The following is a 23090-nucleotide window of genomic DNA, read 5'->3' on the forward strand; positions in this document are numbered from 1 at the left end:
ATTTAATTTTTATGATCGGGAAACATAGATCATATATCAATTTAAAAGTTTCATAAAAGATATTAAATGCACCTGATTAGGTTCCTGAGATTTAAAAACATCAGCAAATTTAAGTTGACCAATTGAATCAATAAACTTTTGTCTATTTTCTATAGAGTAATCTCGACGTTTTATATACCAAAATTTAATACTACAAGTTTTTTGATAGGACATGTAAGTATTTGGGCGGTATGATCGAGAGTGCCAAGTCGTGAACTAGTCCTGTTGCATTTCCAATATTATGTATCATGTTATCTATGCAGGTTCCACTAGCAATTCTAGTTGGTTGCTCAAATTCAAATTTAAGATTATACCGTAAGAATAAATTATAAAATTCTCCTCGAGTATTTCGTTTGCTTTAGAATGTCTATATTAAAATCTCCACATATTACAATTTTTTTATTTTTTTCGGGTAACACGCTGAGTAATTGATTTAGTTTACAAAAAAATCTTCTAATATTTCATTGTTATTATTGGGACTTCTATATATACATACTATAATTAAATTTTAGTCCAAAAAGATCCAATAGCAGAACATTCTATTAAATTAGGAATTGATAAATTAGTAATATTATCAATATTTTTATATATAAAATTATTTTTTACTATGCACGAACCCCCATGTCTATTTTTTCTAAAGAAACTAGATGCCATTTTATAGTTGGGTATGTGTAATTGAGTTTCATCACCTTTAATCATATTATGTTCGGTAATACACAATACGTCAATCTGTTTATTATGCTTGTTCATTTCATCTACACATATTGACAATAAATCCGATTTATTTGCAAGTCCATTTATATTTTGATGAAGTATATGTATATAGTTATGAATGAAATAAATTATTAGAAAAAATATTTATATTATCGTTTGAAGTGCTGTCATCAATATTTTCAGTTACATCATTATTACTGTTAAAAATAATGTCCTCTTTTTTCTTTAAACAGTTCCCAATCAGTTTGTGTACTATTGTATATAAGATTTTTTTTATTGCTTACACTATTACTTTGTTTAACTTTACTATATTGTTTTATTTTATGTAAATAATCTATTCTTAACAGATCTCTAAGTATTAGTCTACATATATAAAGTACTGAAAAAAGATGAATTTCGCAGTTTATTCCAATTATAGTTGATGTCTAAAAGGCTTACATGATTATGTTTACAAATAAATTTTATTTCATGGTTTAGTTTAGTTACATTCAGGTTTTCGGTTAAATGGAATTTTGCAAACTATTATATTAGTGTTAGAGAGATCCGACAACCATCTATGCAAATTATATTGTAGTCCATACGGATCATTATCATTAATGCTACATAACAATACAATAAAATCATTCTTGTTTAAAGATTTCAATTCATTGGTTACATTTTAGGATATCATTATACTTTGCATGGGTTTCTATGTACATGAAACTGTATTCAACTCCAACAAGTTTTTGTAGATTTTTGCATATTGCGGCCTTGTTGGTCTGCCAAATCTATGATTTTCTTTTTTAAGTATTCTTTCTATTGCTCGGGTGTCTTCTGAATGTTGAATGTTAATTATTGGTATTGTTTTAGATGATTGTTCACATGTATTTATAGTTTCTACCTTCAGAGTTCAGAGAAGGCTTGTTGCTAGGTTTGCATGACAGTTGTTTATTACATGTGTATACTGGTGTGACTGTATCTGTATTATTTGAATTTCTCTTTTTTTTCATCGACGTCGGTGTATTACTTTTACTCTTATCTGTTAAACTAAGTCGTTTATAAACATTAATAACCTTATTACATCTCTCTAGTTCATGTCTTAAAGTTGTATTTTCAGAATTCAAATTTTCTATCTCTTGATTTGCCGTTTGTACTTCCATCTGAAATTTATTAATTTTTTTCAATAGTTCTTTTGTGCTATGACTGTCATCCATAGAAGAATTAGGTAGACTCAACATCATTATCTAATAGTGTTGAGTTACTATGTCCCAAATATTCCTTATTACGTCGACTTCCCCGTGGTCCCTCCAAACCATAGTGCTGAATTCCGGGTGTATTCATCACGATAGGCTAACTGACCTGTCTTTTTATTCTTAACTATCATCCCTCACTGGTACTTCGTCAGCGAATACCGTTAGCGAACGCGGGTTACCATTCCATTATCATTAATTTAAAAAAAAGCAGCGTCCCTCTTCTGTTTGAGAATAACAGCGCCTGCATTTCCTTTTAAAGACGTAGGTTTATAACTGTTGGTATTATGCAGTTTTTTATGCATTTATATTATTACTAAGCATAAGGATATGTGAACGATTTTCCTGTATTACTTACTCAAAACTACAAATATCTGTGTATAGTTGTGAAATGTTAATTTACCTATTTCAATTTAAATTAGTCTTAGGAGAGATTTTGCATCACTCTGCTTGTTCTACCGCTTGTACCACGGATTGTGCTCAGAGGAAAAGTTTAATGTGATGCCCACAACCACTTTCTATCATCGTACGGCTCGCCATCGACAGGGAGTTCACTTTCATACCTTACAGCCTAAATGGTCGCGTACGACGCGGTTTCAGAGATATTTTCTCTTTTTAAATCTTGGCTCCCTGCCAAGATTTTACCAAGATACTACAGCACGGAGTTCTTCAAAAGGGGACTAAAGAGGTTTCTTCAGGGTCGGCAACGTGCGCGTAATACCCTTGGTATTGCAGGCGTTCATAGGCTACGGTAACTGCCTACTATCAGGTAGGTCGTATGCTTGTTTGCTACCTCTGTGGTATAAAAAAATATTGTTAAATTGCAGCAACTTACTAATATAATAAAATTGTAACAAGACGACGTCTGTACATGGGAGTTATTTAAGAAAATTTGACATGAAGGGTCTTAATAAGGTCAATAGAAACAAAAATAATATTTTTTAAAAACTTTATTTATCAACTAAACTGTATGTTTGTCTTAGTATTACGCAAAAACTACTGCACCAATTTGGATGCAGTTTTTACAGTTGCGTGCCTGAACGTTTAATTTAATATTAGTTATATGTTTTATTTTAATACACCATTTAGAAATTATTTCATTGGTTTTTCTATTTTCGAAATCCACTCATACCAACGAAGTGGTAAAAATAATTAAAAAAATTTGAATTTATTATTATAAATTTTTCAAGGTTACAAACTCTAAAAAAAAGAGAAATCTTAATGTTTACATCTACATATGAAAGAACAAGGATAAAATATATATGACGGATAAGGAAAGACCAAGGATAAACAGTCGTATAGAAGTATCAATGACATATCAGAAGTGGCCAACAAGTCCATATTTTCAACTGCTCATTTAGATGTTTCATATAAAATTTATTAATTTATAATTTAGTAAGATTTTCGAAAAATTAATTCTTCTACAAATGTTAGACCATTTCAATTTACGTGACTTACTCCACAAGCAACAATATGGATTTACAAAAGGACGATGCACTGTTGATGCCGGCATTAATTTAATGCAATGCATTTTCAGTGCATGGGAGAATTCACAAGATGTAATTGGTGTATTTTGTGATCTTTCTAAGGCATTCGATTGCGTGTCGATCATAAAACTCTATTAATGAAGCTTGAACATTATGGAGTTAGAAATAAGTCTTTAGATCTCTTAAAATCTTACTTAAATTCAAGAATTCAAATAGTAGAAGTAAACGGTGTCAATTCTAGTGGATCTTATATTGAAATGGGTGTGCCTCAGGGATCTATTTTGGGTCCTTTTCTTTTTCTTGTATACATGAATGACTTACCGTATCATGTTCAAGATTTGTCTGATATTGTATTATTTGCTGATGATACTTCACTAATGTTTAAAGTGAATAGAAATACACATAACCTTGACCATGTAAATGTTGCTTTGTCGAAGGTTTTGATATGGTTTACGTCAAATAATCTGGTACTTAATTCAAAAAAACCTAAATGTATCAGATTTTCCATATCCAATACTAAGCAAGTGAATACCGCTGTTAGATTAGACCACCAGGATTTAGACTTTGTAGATAAAACCACTTTTCTTGGCATAGTAGTTGATTATAAGTTGCAATGGGGCTCCCATATATTTGAATTGGCCAGCAGGCTGAGTTCAGCTGCTTATGCTGTTAGAAAAATCCGACAATTAACTGATACAATAACAGCTAAGCTTGTATATTTTAGTTACTTTCACAGTATCATGTCATATGGCATTATATTATGGGGGAGGGCTGCTGACATCGATACAATCTTTGTACTGCAAAAAAGAGCAGTTCGGTCAATATTTAATTTGCTTTCTCGGGAATCTCTTAGAGAATATTTTAAGCAAACAGGTATACTTACTGTTCCCTCGCAATATATATACGAAAACATTATGTATGTACGTAAAAATATAAATCTTTTTAAAAATAACAGTTACATACATAATTTCAATACAAGAAATAAAAACAAATTGAATGTTCCTTGTTATCGCCTTAGAAAAGTCAGTACATCTTTCATGGGGAACTGTATACGTTTTTATAATAAACTTCCAGATGACGTTTTACATTTAAATGAAAGAAAATTTAAGACATATATAAAAAGGATTCTCTGTACAAAAGCATATCATAAATTAAATGACTATTTAAATGACAAAAGTGCATGGATTTGAATTTTGTATTAATGTGAATTGTATTGTAAATGTAATTATTGTATTTTTTCTTAAATCAATATTATTTTCTATAGTAATTATTATAATTATAGACTGACGTATCATAAGTATCTGTAACAGATGTATATGAATAAAGATGATTGATTGATTGATTGATTGATTTATATCTAATATATAAAATTCTCGTGTCCCGATGTTTGTTACCAAACTCTTCCGAAACGAATTTACCGATTTTTATGAAATTTTGTGTGCATATCGGGTAGGTCTGAGAATTGGCCAACATCTATTTTTCATACCCCACAATGATAAGGGTGACCCTCCTCTAATATTTTTTTTTTTTGACAAAATTTATTATTTTTATTTTGTTATGATTTAGCATTGAAAAATATATACAAATTAAAATTTTCACGCTTTTACGATCAACCTCTGTTTTTTAATCGCGATTTTTATATGCCACATATAGGTATAGGGTTGCAAGATGGCACTCGAATATAATAATTGTAGTAAGAGAAATTATCATGCATAGCTCTCGAAATAATGTATATGGTAAAACAACGTTTGCCGAGTCAGCTAGTGTATATATATATAGCGTTCATAGGCTGCGGTAACAGCTTACTATCAGGTGGGCCGTATGCTTGTTTGCCTCCTCAGTGGTATAAAAAAAATTTCCATATTAGAAGCGAAACACGTGTGACAAAACGTGCTTGGACGAAATGGCAGTCGGAGATTAATGGCTGATATGAAAGGTTGTAGAACTTTTGGTAATGATAGCAGTCTTTCAGTCAATCTTCGAGTGTTGGCAGTCACACACATAATAATGTTAGCGGAAATAAACAAAATAATTCTAAACAAATAACCAGTTTTAGATTTAAGTTGGCAATCCCTGGATAGAGGCTTCGATGACACTACAAAGTTATGTTGTGACTTCGTACAGGTAAAGACACCATATAAATATGGTGGCAGGGGATTTCCTCAACAGTTTTTACTCGGTTATTCGCGTGTCAACATGAAAGTGTTAGTGGCAGTGTTTGTTCTGGTCGCTGTACTCAGTTTGAGTTATGGGCAACCAGGTATAGTATTGCTGCTCGTGTGACGGTGGCGTCCTCAAGTGTTAATAGTTTTTAGACAGGGAAGACTCACTTTTAGTGAGGCACAGTTCTAATGATCCGAGGATATCCGCCCTGGAGTTAAAGCTGGGACAAAGAAGTTCGCCCAGAAGCCTCACCTAACTCACCCAGGAAGGGGGAATGGATTGTTGGTAATGGGAGGGTTAGTTCCCATTGCTATCAATATACCCAATTAGGTCGACCTCCACGCGGTTCCCCTGGAAACTATTGTGATCAATTTATCATTGAATTCGTCACAATGGGCTAACTGACCTGTCTTTGCATCTTCACCTATCACCGCTCACTGGTACCTCGCCAGTGTATACCGATAGCGCAGACGGGGTTACCAAGCCATTTTTACCCATCAAAAAATCTCACCCAGGAGGGTTTAGAAGACCATGGAGGGATTGTTGAAAAAAGTGTTTTTAGACCGCCTCTATTATACGCACGTAAAGCATTCTGAACAAAACAAAAAACAAGGGAGAGGGGGGGAGGGTGTAGAGAGAAGGGAATACACTCTTTGATTCCTGAGATCCGTGGGAGTCGGACTAATGTTCAGAGGACAGCATGTAGCGGTACAAAGCCACTTAGTTTGATTTGCGGGGCGCTATCTGCACAAGCGAACATTCTGCTCGCCATGATGCGAACTCCCTCAGCTGAAGGGACCTTGAGATTACAGTCGATGACGTCGCTTCAGACGTATCATCCCGCTCCAGTGCATAGGCGAAAGGTGAAGTTCTGCTAGGCTTGGATTCAGCGCCTCAGCGTTTGAGACGTAGGTCTTGTAAATGGAGACCTTCGTTCTTTATAAGATTTTTGCAAGAAAAAGTGACCAATAACCATTTCCAAAGTCATATCTATCGCTATAACAAAATTCATCATAATCTATTCAGCGATTTAGGGGTGAAAGCGAAGTGAGGCGAAACAAACAAACTCACTTTCGCGTAATATTAGTTAGGATAAGCCAATGGACCAATTTTTAACCGACTTTAAAAATGGAGGAGGTTGTATATTTACTTTTTTTTTTAGTGTTTATTTTTTTTTTGTTTCAGATCGATGCAAAGCTCCGATAGACGATCGTGTTTGTTTTGGATTTCGCGGATAGTAAGTATCAAATTGTAAAATTGTATGGCATTATAGGTTTTTTTTTATATAATTTAGAATGGCAAACAAGCTGACGGCCCACCTGATGGAAAGTGGTAACCGTCGCCTATAGACATGAGCAGTACCATGGCCATAACAGAGTATACTGTTTCGCCCATGATACCCCCCATACGTTGTCATTCCTCAGGACTCAGGTGTTATTCCTCTGTACCCTGTAAATTCACGCCATATCCCACCTTTCAAATCGAAACACAGCCATGCAAACACAACTGCTTTACGATTGAAACACGAATGGGACAGAGGTATCCAAGCAAACGACTTTTGTACAAAGTCTCCCTCTGGTAGCTGTATAAAACAAACAAAAACAAATAATTTTGCTACAATTGAAGTTAGTTTTTTTTTTGCATAACAATCTTAAATTATTGTATAAAAGCATACTGTTATATGATTTTTTTACATTTATTTTTATTTATACTGTCACGTGACGACCGTTTATCCTTATTATTCTCCAATGCATTAACTCGTTTACTCTTTCCTTTTGCAGCTATGCCTACGATCTTCCCAATAACAAATGTATAGAATTACGCTTCGGCGGTTGTTACGAAGGACCGAACGAGTTCAAATCTAAGGCAGAATGTGAAAATATCTGTGTCAAAAAATAAGACAAAAAAAGTAACATCTTTTTTTTTGTCTATAGATTTAATTTATTTTTTGAAGTAAGAACTAAAATTTGTGTAACATAATATTCCAGACAAATTATCATATTGAAGACTAGGCAGCATGGTCTCCGACCTTAGCCTGTTCCACAACGGAACAAAAGTACTAGAAAAAAAAATTGTGTAGTATACTGTTTCGCCCATGATACCCCCATGCGTTGCCATTCTAAAGACTCAGATGTTATTCCTCTGTACGCAGTAAATTCACGCATATCCCACCCTTCAAACCGAAACACAGCCATGCAAACACAACTGCTTCACGGTAGAAAGAAACACGAATGGGACAGAGGTACCCAAGCAATCGACTTTTGTACAAAGTCTCCCTCTGGTAAATCATCAAATGGTAAATCCTAATCATCTGGATGATGGGTAGTCCTAAAGGCGTTTTTCAAGGCAGTTTCTTCCACGCAACCACTCTTTGGAATCAACTTCCTGCAGCAGTATTTCCGAACCATTGTCACGAGTGTGAATATTTATTGTTTTGATTTAAATATCAAAACATACGATTCCTGCTTCACAGATTTATCTGAAAAGGATGTGATAGATAAGGTATTATATGATTACACAAAAAATAGGTAAAGGAAATAGATTTTAGAAGTAAGAGGTTACTTGAGATAAGATAAAAACAATCTTGATACAAATATAATAGTTTTTTTTTCTGGTACTTTTAAATCGGCACTTATTTTTTTAATTTTACCGGATTTAGAATCTTCTTTTTTAGAAAAACTGGACATAGAAGTAACTAAACTGCTCGACTACTAACCATATAAGAAGGCTCATCGCCGTGGGTGTTTAAGAAAACAAAATTATATTTGTCTCTGATGTACATACAAATAGAAAGTTTTAGATATTCCGTAATTTAGGTTTTTACAGTAACTGATATAATATTTAGTCATTGTTCAAAATTAACCTTTTTATATATTGACAATTGTAGATTTTTATAAAAAAAATATTTAAAAACAATTGAAATAGAACAAAATCTAATATATAAAATTCTCGTGTCGCGGTGTTTGTTACCAAACTCCTCCGAAACGGCTTTACCGATTTTCATGAAATTTTGTGTGCATTTTGGTTATGCCTGAGAATCGGCCAACATCTATTTTTAATACCCCTCAATGATAAGGGTGACCAACCCCAAAAAATTTTTTTTTATTTTTTTACAAATTTTTTTATTTTTACTTTTATATGATTTAGCATTGAAAAATACATACAACTTTAAATTTTCATCGTTCTACGATCAACCCCTGTATTTTAATCGTGATTTTTATATTTACATATAATACATCAAGTCAACAGACGGCATTTTTACTTACAAATAATATAATATAATTAAACATAATAATATATACATAACAAGAACCAGCATATTTTACAAACAGTCATGTTTACCGCCTGGTATTCAGTAAAGATGACTTTTTATAAAATTAAATGTAAATGTGTAATTCATTTTGTATTGTATGACACTTGTTATATTATTGACATTATTATGTATTTGTTTTTTGTTTTAGTTTGTATTTGTATTTGTTTAGTTATGCTACCGTTAGTATGTGTGCGACTGCCAATATTTATGGATTGACTCCTACTAGGCTATTAATATACGTAAGCCACTAAATTATAATACTAGAGATTACATGCCTTTAGATAAGGCGAAATGTGTAGATCTATTATATTTAAGACCATTATTATAACCACATTTTTAACAAATAAATAAAATAAAAAAATAAATAAAATAAAAAAGTAAATTGTTAGGATTGATTTGGTAAAACTCAAAAGTTATCGAATCATCTTTATTTAAATAGACTTGTTTACAAACACTTCTTCAAATTGTAATTTTTTTCTGAATGCAGGATTTGGAAAGTTGTGATTCTGTTGAGAAGAGTCTCAAAGAAACTCCAATTGTTACTCTTTTAAATCTTTGTTAACATTATTACTTATATATATTTATTTATTTATTCATTAGTACATATATGTGTACATGGCGGACTTAATGCTAAAAGCATTCTCTCTCAGTCAACCATAGTGTCAACCAAGTCATAGGGAAGTTACATATTGTATTTATTTAAATGTATAATTTAACATTACATGGTTCTTCTTCTTATCCTACCACATACTTATGGGAAATGAGTAAGTAAAATGTTTAATTCAATGTTCAAACGTCTATATATTTTAAAAAGAATGACAATTTTCAATTTTACTGCGCGCAACCTCGCATGCGCTGTTATTTATAATTTATTTTTCTACAGAAATTCAAAAGGTATTGGTTTCAATAAGGTTTGTTATATATACAATATATATATATATATATATATATATATATATATATATATATATATATATATATATATATATATAGTATTATTATTATATATTGTATTATTGCAGTGAATTTACAGGGGTACAGAGGAATAACAGTCTAGTCCTCAGGAATACGAAACGGTATACTCTGTTATGTTCATAGTACTGCTCATGTCTATAGGCGACGGTTACTACTTACAAACAGGTGGGCCGCCATTTTAAGTTACATAAAAAAATTTACTGACAAAACTGAAGATTTACCAATGTATGGCTTTACAGTAACATATACATGTATCAGACGATAAAAAAACACATACAAGAGTACGTGACGATGAGTTTTTGTCAGATTTACCGTGACGTATCCATCGTGCAAGATAAATATGTTTGTTTGAGATATATTCTATTCAGATTCGACCCGATCATTTGTGTTACAACATGAAACTCTTTGTGATATTGTTCGTTCTGGTTTCTGTTCTCAATTCGAGTTATGCAGAAGAAGAAGAGAATAGAGGTATGGTAAATATGTTCTACTATAGTCTATTGCAATAGAATTCAATAAAAATATAAACAAATAAATAACATTTATGTTTCTTAGAAAATATAGATAGAGCATCGAGTCTCAAAAATAGGTCAACTTTTTGTCAATTCATTGTCAAATTAGCCGAGTCGTTTTTTTATCAACGTTCTATATACTTACGTATAAAATGTATCTTGACGTATTATTTAATAAATAAAATGAGTGTTTACACATTAAAAAGATGCGGAAATTATAAGACAAAGTGAATATAGAAGTTATAAAGCAATCACTCATAACTATTTATCACGTAAAATTGTATGAAAAAGTTGACCGGTTTTTTGTCTGTGTTCTATATACTTACGCACATAATGTATGTGTACGTATTTATATTCAATTATTTAATAAATAAATAGAGTATTAACGAATTAAAAAGACGTAAAGTTATAAAACAAAATAAATCTTGAAGTTATAAAGGAAACACTCATGACTATTTATCATGTAAACTTGTATGAAAAAGTTGATACGTTTTTCTCGAAGCATTTGTATGGAGACACTCTATCTATATAATCTATGATCATAGCCAGTGCTGATTTTCAATAGACGCAAATAGGTGCAAAAAAAGACGATTCAATGGAATGAATGTTTGGATACATACACTAACTAGTGATCCGTCCTGGCTTCACACGTGTAGATGCCATATTTATTATAGGATAGACTTTTACCAGAGGGAGACTTTGTACAAAAGTCGTTTGGGTGGGTACCTCTGCCCCATTCGTGTTTACCGTGAAGCTGTTGAAATTTACATGGCTATGGCATGGGTGGGATATGACAGTGAATTTACAGGTTACAGAGGAATAACACTTTAGTCCTCAGGAATGGCAACGCATGGGGGGTATCATGGGCGAAACAGTATACTTTGTTATGTCCATAGTACTTCTCATGTCTATAGGCGACGGTTACCACTTTCCATCAGGGGGCCGTCAGTTTGTTTGTCATTCTAAGTTGTATAAAAAAAATGTCCAGTAATGAGTCGTAATTGATGTTTTACTGTTTTTTTTTTTTTATAGATCCCTGCAAATTTCCAATAGAAAGTGGCATGTGCTTTGGATATACAGAAGTGTGAGTATAATTATTTATTAGTTATTAGCTATACGAGTATACTGCGGTTTTGCCCGTGGAAATTACTATACAAAGTCGTAAGGCAGTTAAGTTAGTTAATTTAATTCAAAGTTCAAGTATAAAGGAGGACAAGAAGAATCAATCCTTTGTTAGCAAAATAAATGCATAAAAAATAAATAAATACATTAATTTGAACAATTAGTTATCAATGTGTGAATGAGCACCGTCACCCAAGCTTAACTACGATCGGCAGCCCACCTGCCAAGCGTGGCATTACTGGAAACCCTCCAAGGGAGAGAGGTTTTCCCAAGAGACAGCATGGGGTTCTTTCAAAAGAGGGCAAAAGAGGTTTATTCAGGGTCGGCAACGCACGCGTAATACCTCTGGTATTGCAGGTGTTCATAGGCTACGGTAACCACTTACCATCAGGTGGGACGTATGCTTGTTTGCCACCTCAGTGGTATAAAAAAAAGGCCTATGTCTAGCAATGGACAGTTAACAATATGGTAAGTATATAGTAACAAATATACAAACAATCAAACAGCTTAACATTTTTTTTATATTTGCTGGGAGAGAATGCTATATATAGTATTAAGTCCGCCTTTTGTACCAGACATTTTTTTTGTAATGTGGTCAGTAAAGAATAAATAAAAAAAAAAAAAGTATTTGTTATATTGACGTGTAAGTCCCGCCATAGAATGGACCACCCCTTCCTTTCCCATGGGTGTCGTAAGAGGCGACTATGGGAATTTAATGGTCGAGGGATGAGCAGCAGCGTCCCTCTTAAAACATCTCCAAAGCCTAACTGCGGTTGCCAACCCGCCTGCCAAGAGTGGTAAGTTCTGGCAAAATCCTCCAAGGGAGAGGTCTATGTCCAAAAGTGGACAGTTAAAGGCTGATATAAATTAATAAGTTAGTAAAATTGTTAGTTCCATATTACAGAGTGCTCATGTTTTTTTTTTTGTTTCAGCTACGGTTACAATGTTACAAACAATGAATGTAGATTGTTTGTCTATGGCGGTTGTATGGGGAACGAGAATAGATTTAACACTAAGGAGGAATGTGAGAAAACATGTTTGAATAATGAATAAACGATAATCAATTATTTAATCTTTTATTTACTTTTTTTTTTATACAACTTAGAATGGCAAACAAGCTGACGGCCCACCTGATGGAAAGTGGTAACCGTCGCCTATAGACATGAGCAGTACCATGGACATAACAGAGTATACTGTTTCACCATGATACCCCCCATGCGTTGCCATTCACGAGGACTCAGGTGTTATTCACTGTACCCAGTAAATTCACGCCATATCCCACCCTTCAAACCGAAACACAGCCATGCAAACACAACTGCTTCACGGTTGAAACACGAATGGGACAGAGGTATCCAACAATCGACTTTTGTACAAAGTCTCCCTCCTGGTCTTTTTTCTTTGTAAAATTTAACCCCATAATTACATTTCTGTTTTGCCAAAGGTTGATTGCGAGAGAATGCTATATAGTATTAAGTCCGCCTTTTGTACTAGATATTTCTTTTTCTTTATTGTGATCAATTAAGAATAAATAAATAAGTATAAATAAAATAAAAGGGCTGGCAACGCGCACGTGACACCATTAGTGTTGCAGCGTTTACTGTCAAACGGGCTGTATAGTATGGAAAGTGGTAACCGTCGCCTATAGACATGAGCAGTACCGTGGATATAACAGAGCACACTGTTTCGCCCATGATACCCCCCATGCGTTGCCATTCCTGAGGACTCAGGTGTTATGCCTCTGTACCCTGTAAATTCACTGCCATATCCCAGCCTTCAAACCGAAACACAGCCATGCAAACACAACTGCTATACAGTAGAAACACGAATGGGACAGAGGTTCCAAGAAAATTACTTTTGTACAGTCCCTCTCTATATATATATATATATATATATATATATATATATATATATATATATATATATATATATATATATATATATATATATATATGCTTTTTATGGAGAGAGAAATAGTCGCCAAAACAATATTGTTATTTATTACACAAATACATACATATCTGTCACGCCTGTCTCCCATTAGGGTAGGCAGAAACAATGGAACGCCAAATGCATCGATTCTAACATATACCTCTTTCGCTTCCTCCACATTCATCAATCTTTTCATACACGCTCGCCGGTTACGGGTACTTTTAATTTGGCCCTTCTTCAGCACGTCGCCTATTTGGTCGACATACGTCCGTCTAGGGCGGCCCCTACCGACATCTCCATTCATTTTTGCTCGATAAATCTCTTTCGTAGTTCTTCTTTCATCCATCCTCTCCAAATGACCAAACCAACGCAACATTCCTTTTTCGATTTTTGTCACTATTATTTATTTTTATAATACTATTATTTATAATATAATACTGTTATTTATTATAATAATAAATTAATAATATAATATAATAAATTATAAACATCACAATCTTGCAAAAACAAGCAGCCATTCACACATCAACCATACTCAGCAAAGTATTGGGAGATACCGTATTTGTACAAAATACATAAAATCATCACACTCAAGACACACACCGGTCACCAACCATCCAACAGGCAACTAACACACAACACTCAACGAACACACCAGATTCATCCAACACAATTCATACATCAAACACACAATCACTCACAAATTCAGTATACACTCTAAAGAGAAGGCGAGGTAGAAGACGGACATAAAAATAAAACTGGGGCATACGTACCTTTTTTCCTGTGGGTTACAGGACGGGGTATGTTTTTAAGCCGACATAAGTAGAGAAGGTGAAAACCAATAAGTATAATAATATTATTTTCTTTAGAATTTTTGTTTGTCTGTCTATATGTATGTTTGCAGTTTTCACAATTGTATTCCTGAAAGTATAACTTAAAGACTGGTTGTTCGTTTTACCTTGATACGCAACCTAGAAGAGTTTTTTTATACATTTTTCTTACTGGAAAAATATACTTGTCCAATTCCAAAATCTACGCGCGCGATGTCGCGGGTAAAAACTAGTGAAGACTATAAATATAATAATCTCTGAACTGTGACACGAGACCAATAAATAAGTAGAATATGAACCTGCCGATAACCTTGCATTCAACGTAATTTTGATATTGAACATGGACGGCGGGGAAAACCTATTCAAGGTTTAAAATTTGATTTTTAAATTAAATAGTGTTACACAAAAAATAACTAAGGTTCAGTTCTAAAAAAACCAGTTTAAAAAAAAAAACAGTGATTTTGATTTTAAAACAAAGATTTAGAGGGAGACTTTGTACAACAGTCGATTCCTTGGGTACCTCTGTCCCATTCGTGTTTCTACCGTGAAGCAGTTGTGTTTGCATGGCTGTGTTTCGGTTTGAAGGGTGGGATATGGCGTGAATTTACTGGGTACAGAGGAATAACATGCGTTATCCCCATGCGTTGCCATTCCTGAGCCCTCAGGAATGGCAACGCATGGGGGATATCATGGGCGAAACAGTAGACTCTGTTATGTCCATGGTACTGCTCATGTCTATAGGCGACGGTTACCACTTTCCATCAGGTGGGCCGTCAGCTTGTTTGCCATACTAAGTAGTATAAAAAAATACATTTCTCATTACTTTTACAGTAAATAAATAAATGAATAATGCATTTTGATATTGTAATTATCCGCGTGTTACAAGACATAAATCAGAGAGCGAATTCAGTAATATTCGATTTCATTTACCAAGTCATCAAAACCACGTGTGCCTAACATCAAACATCAGGGGGGAAATCAGAAAGCAATGGAGTTTGACAGCCCCATTGCTAGCAATATACCTTATTAGGTCGACCTCCACGTGGGTCCCCCTGGAAACCATCGTGAATAATTCTTGTTGAATTCGTTACGATGCGCTAACTGACCTGCTTCATCCTCACCTATCATCCTTCACTGGTGCCCCGCCGGTGTATACCGATAGCGCGGGCGGGGTTACCATTCCATTATCATCAATTAAAACATCAAACATCATTTACGTGCACAATGATTATTATGATGATCAATCAACACAATATTATTATAATATAGGAATAAAAACTTATATGTAGGAAAAAAGCAATTATGAAACATTTTTCCTGATTATTCAATATGTGATGGTCATTTAACTGAAGTCGTGACTATAACTAATGATTATAAGATGACGTACAAACAATTGGAGGGGAGTGCTCTGAGGAATTGTTCGGATTGATACCTGCTGCTGATTTTCACCACCGTACAACCCGCCACAAACTAAAGTTTCATCCCAACCATCTGGACGAGCGGCGGTCCTCCACCGTGCGTTTTTCAAGGCACTTTCTTCCACGCACAACCACTCTTTGGAATCAACTTCCAGCAGCAGTATTTCCGAATCAATACGATATCGTAACCTTCAAGAAAAGAGCATATTCCTTTTTAAAAGGCCGGCAGCATACCTGCAATGCCGTTGGTGTTGCAGGTTGTTGGGCGGCGGTAGTCACTTACCATCAGGTGAGATACGTGTGCGTTTGCCTCCTATGTTATAAAAAAAAAAACTCATAAAGTCTTAACGGCTCAATATGAAATTCTGAAAAAAAAAATATAAAAATTAAATTATTAATATTTAAAAGTGTTTGTAAACAAGTATATTTGAATACAGATGATTTGAATTTGAATTATTAATAATAATAATAAAATATAAGATTTTTCTGTCGGTATAAAATAAAATGATGTAAATTCTATCAGATTGTAGCCGCGTGGTCCATTTTTTCGTGGATATCGTAAGAAGCGACTAAGGGACCTTTTTTATGCAGCTTAAAATGGCAAACAAGCTGACGACCCACCTGATGGAAAGCGGTAACCGTCGCCTATAGCCATGAGCAGTACCATGGACATAACAGAGTATACTGTTTCGCCCACGATACCCCCCATGCGTTGCCATTCATAAGGACTCAAGTGTTATTCCTCTGTACCCTGCAAATTCACTACCATATCCCATCCTTCAAACCGAAACACAGCCATGCAAACATAACGGTAAAAACACGAATAGGACAGAGGTGCCCCAAGCAAACGAATTTTGTACAAATTCTTCCAGTCAGAGGGTGAGTCCAGCAATCACAAATGAACACAATTTTATTAATTAAATCGTTTAAATTCTATTTTGAATTAAGCAATATTTATTTACACAAACAAACAGGATAATAAAATTACATTACTCAATATATATATATATATATATATATATATATATATATATATATATATATATATATATATATATGTGACACACTTACAAGCTATATAAACATGTTTTTTAATATGAAGGCCTTCAGTTCTTTCGATAGCGCACTGCCAGTCACAATGTCCAGATTATTTATATTCGTATTTATTGCATTTTGTGTTAATAATATTTTCACTTTAGGTAAGTATATATTTATTTTATTTTATTCATTTACACTTTATTGCACCAAGTAAAAAGAGATATAGCAAATACAGTAAATATTAATGAGAAGTGATACAAAAGGCGGACTTATCGCTGAGCAATCTCTTCCAGACAACCTTTGGGTAGAGGACATTGAGAAAAAGACAAAGGGTAGATGAACTATTATATAAATATTATCGTATACAAACATATATACATAGGGGGGAAAGGGATTGTTAGTAATGGAGACTGAGAATCTCATTGCTAGCAATATACCCAACCAGGTCGACCTCCTCGCGGTTCCCCCTGGAAACTATCATGGTTAATTACTGATGAATTCACCATGATGGGCTAACTGGCCTGTTTTCATTCTCATCGGTCACCCTTCACTGGTGCCCCGCTAGCGTATCCCGTTAGCGCAGGCGGGGTTACCATACCATTTTCACCCATAAAAAAAAACATACATACATACACATACATATATAATATATACACAATTAAATATATACATAACATACACATACTTAACAGCACACATACAACAAAAAAAAATGACGAAGGAAAACGAAGAGAGAATACACGAAAATAGTACTAAAGTGAGAGGTAGTAGGATTTAACAGAGGTTTTGAAGCTAGTAAGAGTTCGAGCGCACCGAATATAATATTCTTAGATTATATAAAGAGAGTCCATCAACGTTTAGAAATCCTTGGAACGGTGAGGTCGCTCCGTAGGGCCTGTGAAGAACCCAGGAAGCTTCTGCGCTTCTGGGCGGAGCTAGGTTGGCTGCACTAGCCACGACTCATACGCACAATTGCCCAAATGAGAGGCTAAGCGCGGAAAATAGAGTCTTTTTCACATTCACATTCACATAAAGAGAGCATCGATCCTCAAAAAAGGGTCCACTTTCTATCAGCTAATTGTCAAATTAACTGACACGTTTTTTTTAATCAGTGTTCTATATACTTACGCATACAATGTATCTTGATGTATTATTTAATAAATTAAATGAGTGTTTACACATTCAAAAGATGCAGAAGTTGTAAGACAAAATTTTATTTAACTGTATATTTGTTTATGTACACTAAATATTAATAGTTGTAGCAATTCAGCTGCCCGCTAACAGCATGCTTTCTAACTGCATTGGGTTGACTGGAAGAGATCTCTGTCAGAGATAAGTCCACCCTTGTTCACAATATTTATAAATGCATTAACAATGTAATTTACAAGTGCAATAAAGAATATAATAAATATAGAAGTTATAAAGGAAACACTCGTAACTATTTATCACGCAAAATTGTAAAAAAAGTTGCGTGTCAACTTTTGCGTGTATTTTAAATCACAATAAAATAGAAATAAAATTTTTGTTAAAAATATGAAAAAAAAAATTTAGGGGTAGGTCACCCTCATCATTGTGGGGTATGAAAAATAGATGTTGGCCGATTCTCAGACCTACCCGATATGCACATAAAATATCATAAAAATCGGTAAAGTCATGTCGGAGGAGTTTGGTAACAAACACCGCGACACGAGAATTTTATATATAAGATATTGCAAGTGACTATACTTATTTTGTTATTCCTGTCTCGTTCCAGATCCCAAATGTACGTTGCCATTGGAAACAGGAATTTGCAGAGCTGAATTACACAGGTAAGTAATTTACATTCATACAGATTATCGAATGTTCTAAAATATTAACTTTATATTTATAAACATTTATAGCGTAATTACATGAAAAATTTTTAATTTTGTGGTTTATTTTCCGGATTTGTGTTATATTCCGTCATAGCACACGTAAATGTAACAATCTACATTCATTTAAAACTAATCCCACTTTAAAATGTAAAAATAATTAGAAATTTTATTATAAATCATATTTTGCATACTCCCGCCAAATCAGCTTCGAGCATATATTGTGTATTTTAATGTTCTACTGTCTATCTCGCTCTAACATGTATGTTATTATATTTTCTTTCTTTTTTTATATACCACTAAGGTGGAATTTTACATTGCTAATCTATACACTTTATAATGTAAGATTATAATAAATCTTTTATTTTCCAGATTCGGTTACGATACTAAACTGAAGGAATGTACGCAATTCGTGTACGGCGGTTGCCATGGCAACGAAAACAATTTCAAATCTTTGGAGGATTGTCGAGCGGCCTGCAAGTAGAATATACAAACCATATTGAACTCTATTCTTAAAGAAATAAGTATCAAACTACCACACAGACTTTAACATGTCACTGCGAATCGTACAACTGCTTCTACAGAAACTTAGATAAAGAAATTAATGACTGACCCGAAGATAAAACAATTCGCTGGTGTCCAATAGCGGTGCAAATAAAAAATCGATCGATTCATTGAAGATTCCAATTGTTTGTTACCAATTTTTTTTAGAGGTATTTCTGTGATAAGTTCTATTGAAACAGAGTAGACTATATTTTCGTATAACCCGCCCATGTAAATGTGCCAGTTCGTTAATATTACGTTCCCAGCGTGTGAGGCCTATTTAACTCGGCGGGTTATACTAAGTGGTTCGTATTATGATTTATGTTAATATGTTATTTTAAATACTGAACAAGTCTGTTTAAAAATATTTTAAAAATACATTTTTATAGTCTTTAAATTTCATCATCAGAATTCAGGCATTATACATCAGTATAGTGCAACATATTTTTTTTTTAATTAAATAACTTTATTGAACAAAATAAAGTATGGTACAAAAGGCGGACTAAATGCTAGTAGCATTCTCTACCAGTCAACTTTAGGGGGTGAACAGTGAATCACCTATGTGGTACTTCATTATTGAGATAGATAAAGAAAAAAACAATTATTAATGCATATCTAAGAAATAAATATTACACATATAAATAATATATATTTTTTTTATTTTTATACAACTTAGAATGGCAAACAAGTTGACGGACGGTCCACCTGATGGAAAGTGGTAACCGTCGCCTATAGACATGAGCAGTACCATGGACATAACATAGTATACTGTTTCGCCCATGATACCCCCATGCGTTGCCATTCCTGAGGACTCAGGTGTTATTCCTCTGTACCCAGTAAATTCACGCCATATCCCACCCTTCAAACCGAAACACAGCCATGCAAACACAACTGCTTCACGGTTGAAACACGAATGGGACAGAGGTACCCAAGCAATCGACTTTTGTACAAAGTCTCCCTCTGGTATGTTATTTATGTTTATATTTCTTTATATCAGAGGCCATCTTTTTAATTACTATTAATGTAAATGTTACGTTGGCAATAATAAATGTAAAGTTTTTTTTTTAATTCATAATGTATGTAACTTTTTGTTGTTGTCAATAAATGTTTTCTTTCTTTTTCTTTCTTTCTAAATATAATGTTAAATAATTCTTTAAAGTTATAACAATAAAAAAATAAACAGTTTTAGTTTGGTTACTTTTATTTCATTAGAATCACAGTAACACGGCTTGATTTGCAGGTTTACTCTTCGATTTAATATCGATATTAATTCAATCTAATGACATATATTTATATATATATATATATATATATATATATATATATATATATATATATATATATATATATATATATATATATATATATATATATATATTAAGCTATTAAGTCGCTAGCATTGTAATACGAGTGTGCGAAACATTTTAATGGCCCATCGTCATGTGATGAATTTACCAATAACTAATGACGACGGTTTCCAGAATGAACCACGTGGAGGTCAACCTGACATGATACGTTGCTAGCAATGGGGCCGCTAGTCCCCGGTACAAACAATCCCATTACCCCTCTTACCACAAGTCTACACTACTATTGTAAACTAGAAGGATTTGACTGTTTGTTTGTTAAGGTAAATTTATAACTACACAACCGATTTCAAAAATAAAATATCAATTAATAATACGTGCTATATTATTTCTATCTACCCGTGCGAAGCCGGGGTGGATCACTAGTTATAAATAATTATAAGACAAGTCTATATTATCTTTATTAATATCAATTCCACGTGCTTATAAAGGAATGGAGTGGATTTCGTGTTGGCCCAATCTTGGAACGAATGTTTGACCAGACATGCAAACGTTGGCAGTCTAATATAATATTTTCATTCTGTATTCAGTCTTGACTGGTGCTGCTGTGACAACTGTCACAGGCATGATGAGCTCAACTGGGCTGCGAGGTATTTTACACTTCACGATTTGAACAAAAAATTTTATTAAAAAATAAGTAAAGAATATATATAAGGGGTTCCCAAACTTATTGTGTCTACTGCCCACTTTGAGAATAAATTATTTTTTAGCGCCCCCATTTTTATACCTACTTAAAACCACTATTACTTCAAGATCAACAAATCACCCCCAAGCCTCAACACAACACCACCGATTTTCTTTCTGGATCTCTTACCGTCCCCTTTTATACCTACAGCGCCCACAATGGGGCGTTATCGCCCACTTTGGGAAAGACTGATATAGATAGAGTATCAAGTTTGTAAAATGGGTCAACTTTTTGTCAGCCAAAAGTCAAATTAGCTGACTCGTTTTTTTTTATCACTATTCTATATTTACGCATAAAATGTATCTTGACGTATTATTTAATCAATAAAATTAGTGTTCACGCCTTAAAAAGACGCAGAAATTGTAAAACAAAATGACTATAGAAGTTGTAAAGGAATCATAACTATTTATCAAGCAAAATTGTATGAAAAAGTCGACTCGTTTTCCTCGAAGTATTTGAATGGAGACACTCTATCTATGATAATCTAGAGAATAATATGTGATCCGCCATTTTCTGACGGCGGCCATCTTAAATTTACAATCTTAGTGAATGCAAATGTAATGTTGTCAGAATAAAAGGTGTACACCAAATATCAGATCAATCAGTCAATAGGTAGAAGTTAATTCTAGGATTATAAATCACTAGATTAATTAATCACTGACTGATTTTCATCCATCCCCGTCTGTCACCCCTCACTGGTACCCCGCCAGCGTATCGGTGATACCATTTCATTTTTGTCCCATTAAAAAAAGAATATGTTTTTGTTGTTCTAATCGCCTTTTTACGGACCAAAATGCCATTTATTATTTTCCTTGTGCATTAGTGTCAGAATTGAAGCATATTCCTAAAAACATTGTTCTGCAACATTGCTATTTCATACGATCAGGCGCTTTACATAGTAGAGACGATCGACCGTGAGAGTCTCTGATGTCCACTAATTCGTAACCATGGGTTTCAGAAGTAGAAAAAATAATGAAATAGGCCACTTTTAGATATTATAGGCTTATTAAGATAAAACAGATACCAGATTTTAAGATAGATCTTCAGGAACGTAACTGTAAAAATCACATACAATTTCGTGCAACAGCTTTTACGTCAGAAAATTAACGAACAGACGCAATTTCTACAAATTAATGTTTTCGTTTCTCTTTGATCGCTGGTATATGCGATATGGAACAGTTTATGAAATAAGTCCGATATTAAGAGATTTATTTTATTATCATAATATACAAAGAAGAAGACATGTTGGTGTTGTATTACAGTACAGATTCTCAATGCCAATGCTAGTGTTGCCAATATGTGTAACATAGATAATAAATGACATATGAAACAGTTTCTATTTCTCAATTTTTCTCAATTTCCCTTATACAAACATTGTCCACTTACAATTATATTATATATTTACTCGTGGCGGATACAACCCGCGACTTTATATTAATTGACCAGAATCCTTCTCCATCCCATATAGTGGAAAAAGTGGTAGTTTGAAACCAAATTTCATATTGATTGGTTAAGCTGTTAAGGCGCTATGAGTAATCAAACAAACAAACTCCCTTTCACATTACAATAGCGTTTTGTTTTAATACTAATTTTAATATACATTAATATACATTTTTATATATACCAGAGGGAGACTTTGTACAAAAGTCGATTGCATGGGTACCTCTGTCCTAAAGTGTTTCTACCGTGAAGCAGTTGTGTTTGCATGCTGTGGTTGAAGGGCGGGATATGGCGTGAAATTACATGGTACAGAGGAATAACACCTGCGTCCTCAGGAATGGCAACGCCAGGGGGTATCATGGGCGAAACAGTATACTCTGTTATGTCCATGGCACTGCTCATGTCTATAGGCGACGGTTACCACTTTCCATCAGGTGGG

The 23090-nt window shown here is 33.8% G+C and overlaps 3 protein-coding genes across 3 annotated transcripts; all 3 read left to right on the forward strand.

The window, feature by feature from the left end:
- The first annotated feature begins 5573 nt into the window (after positions 1 to 5573).
- On the forward strand, positions 5574 to 7704 carry LOC128200359 (trypsin inhibitor-like). Its single transcript, XM_052893551.1, has 3 exons — positions 5574 to 5729; positions 6818 to 6869; positions 7414 to 7704. The coding sequence occupies exons 1-3, from the start codon at positions 5666 to 5668 to the stop codon at positions 7529 to 7531; spliced, it is 234 nt and encodes a 77-aa protein (XP_052749511.1). The 5' UTR covers positions 5574 to 5665; the 3' UTR covers positions 7532 to 7704.
- A 2526-nt stretch (positions 7705 to 10230) lies between these two features.
- LOC128200357 (kunitz-type serine protease inhibitor 2-like) lies at positions 10231 to 12621 on the forward strand. The gene is made up of 3 exons (XM_052893549.1): positions 10231 to 10391; positions 11465 to 11516; positions 12487 to 12621. The coding sequence occupies exons 1-3, from the start codon at positions 10316 to 10318 to the stop codon at positions 12605 to 12607; spliced, it is 249 nt and encodes an 82-aa protein (XP_052749509.1). The 5' UTR covers positions 10231 to 10315; the 3' UTR covers positions 12608 to 12621.
- A 4185-nt stretch (positions 12622 to 16806) lies between these two features.
- On the forward strand, positions 16807 to 19809 carry LOC113513661 (inducible serine protease inhibitor 2). Its single transcript, XM_052893555.1, has 3 exons — positions 16807 to 16930; positions 18523 to 18577; positions 18992 to 19809. Exons 1-3 carry the CDS (start codon positions 16816 to 16818, stop codon positions 19101 to 19103), a joined length of 282 nt encoding a protein of 93 aa, XP_052749515.1. The 5' UTR covers positions 16807 to 16815; the 3' UTR covers positions 19104 to 19809.
- The last annotated feature ends 3281 nt before the right edge of the window (positions 19810 to 23090 follow it).

Source organism: Galleria mellonella, unplaced genomic scaffold, assembly GCF_026898425.1.
Source record: "Galleria mellonella isolate WM207_F2 unplaced genomic scaffold, CSIRO_AGI_GalMel_v1 utg1789, whole genome shotgun sequence".
Taxonomy (NCBI): domain Eukaryota; kingdom Metazoa; phylum Arthropoda; class Insecta; order Lepidoptera; family Pyralidae; genus Galleria; species Galleria mellonella.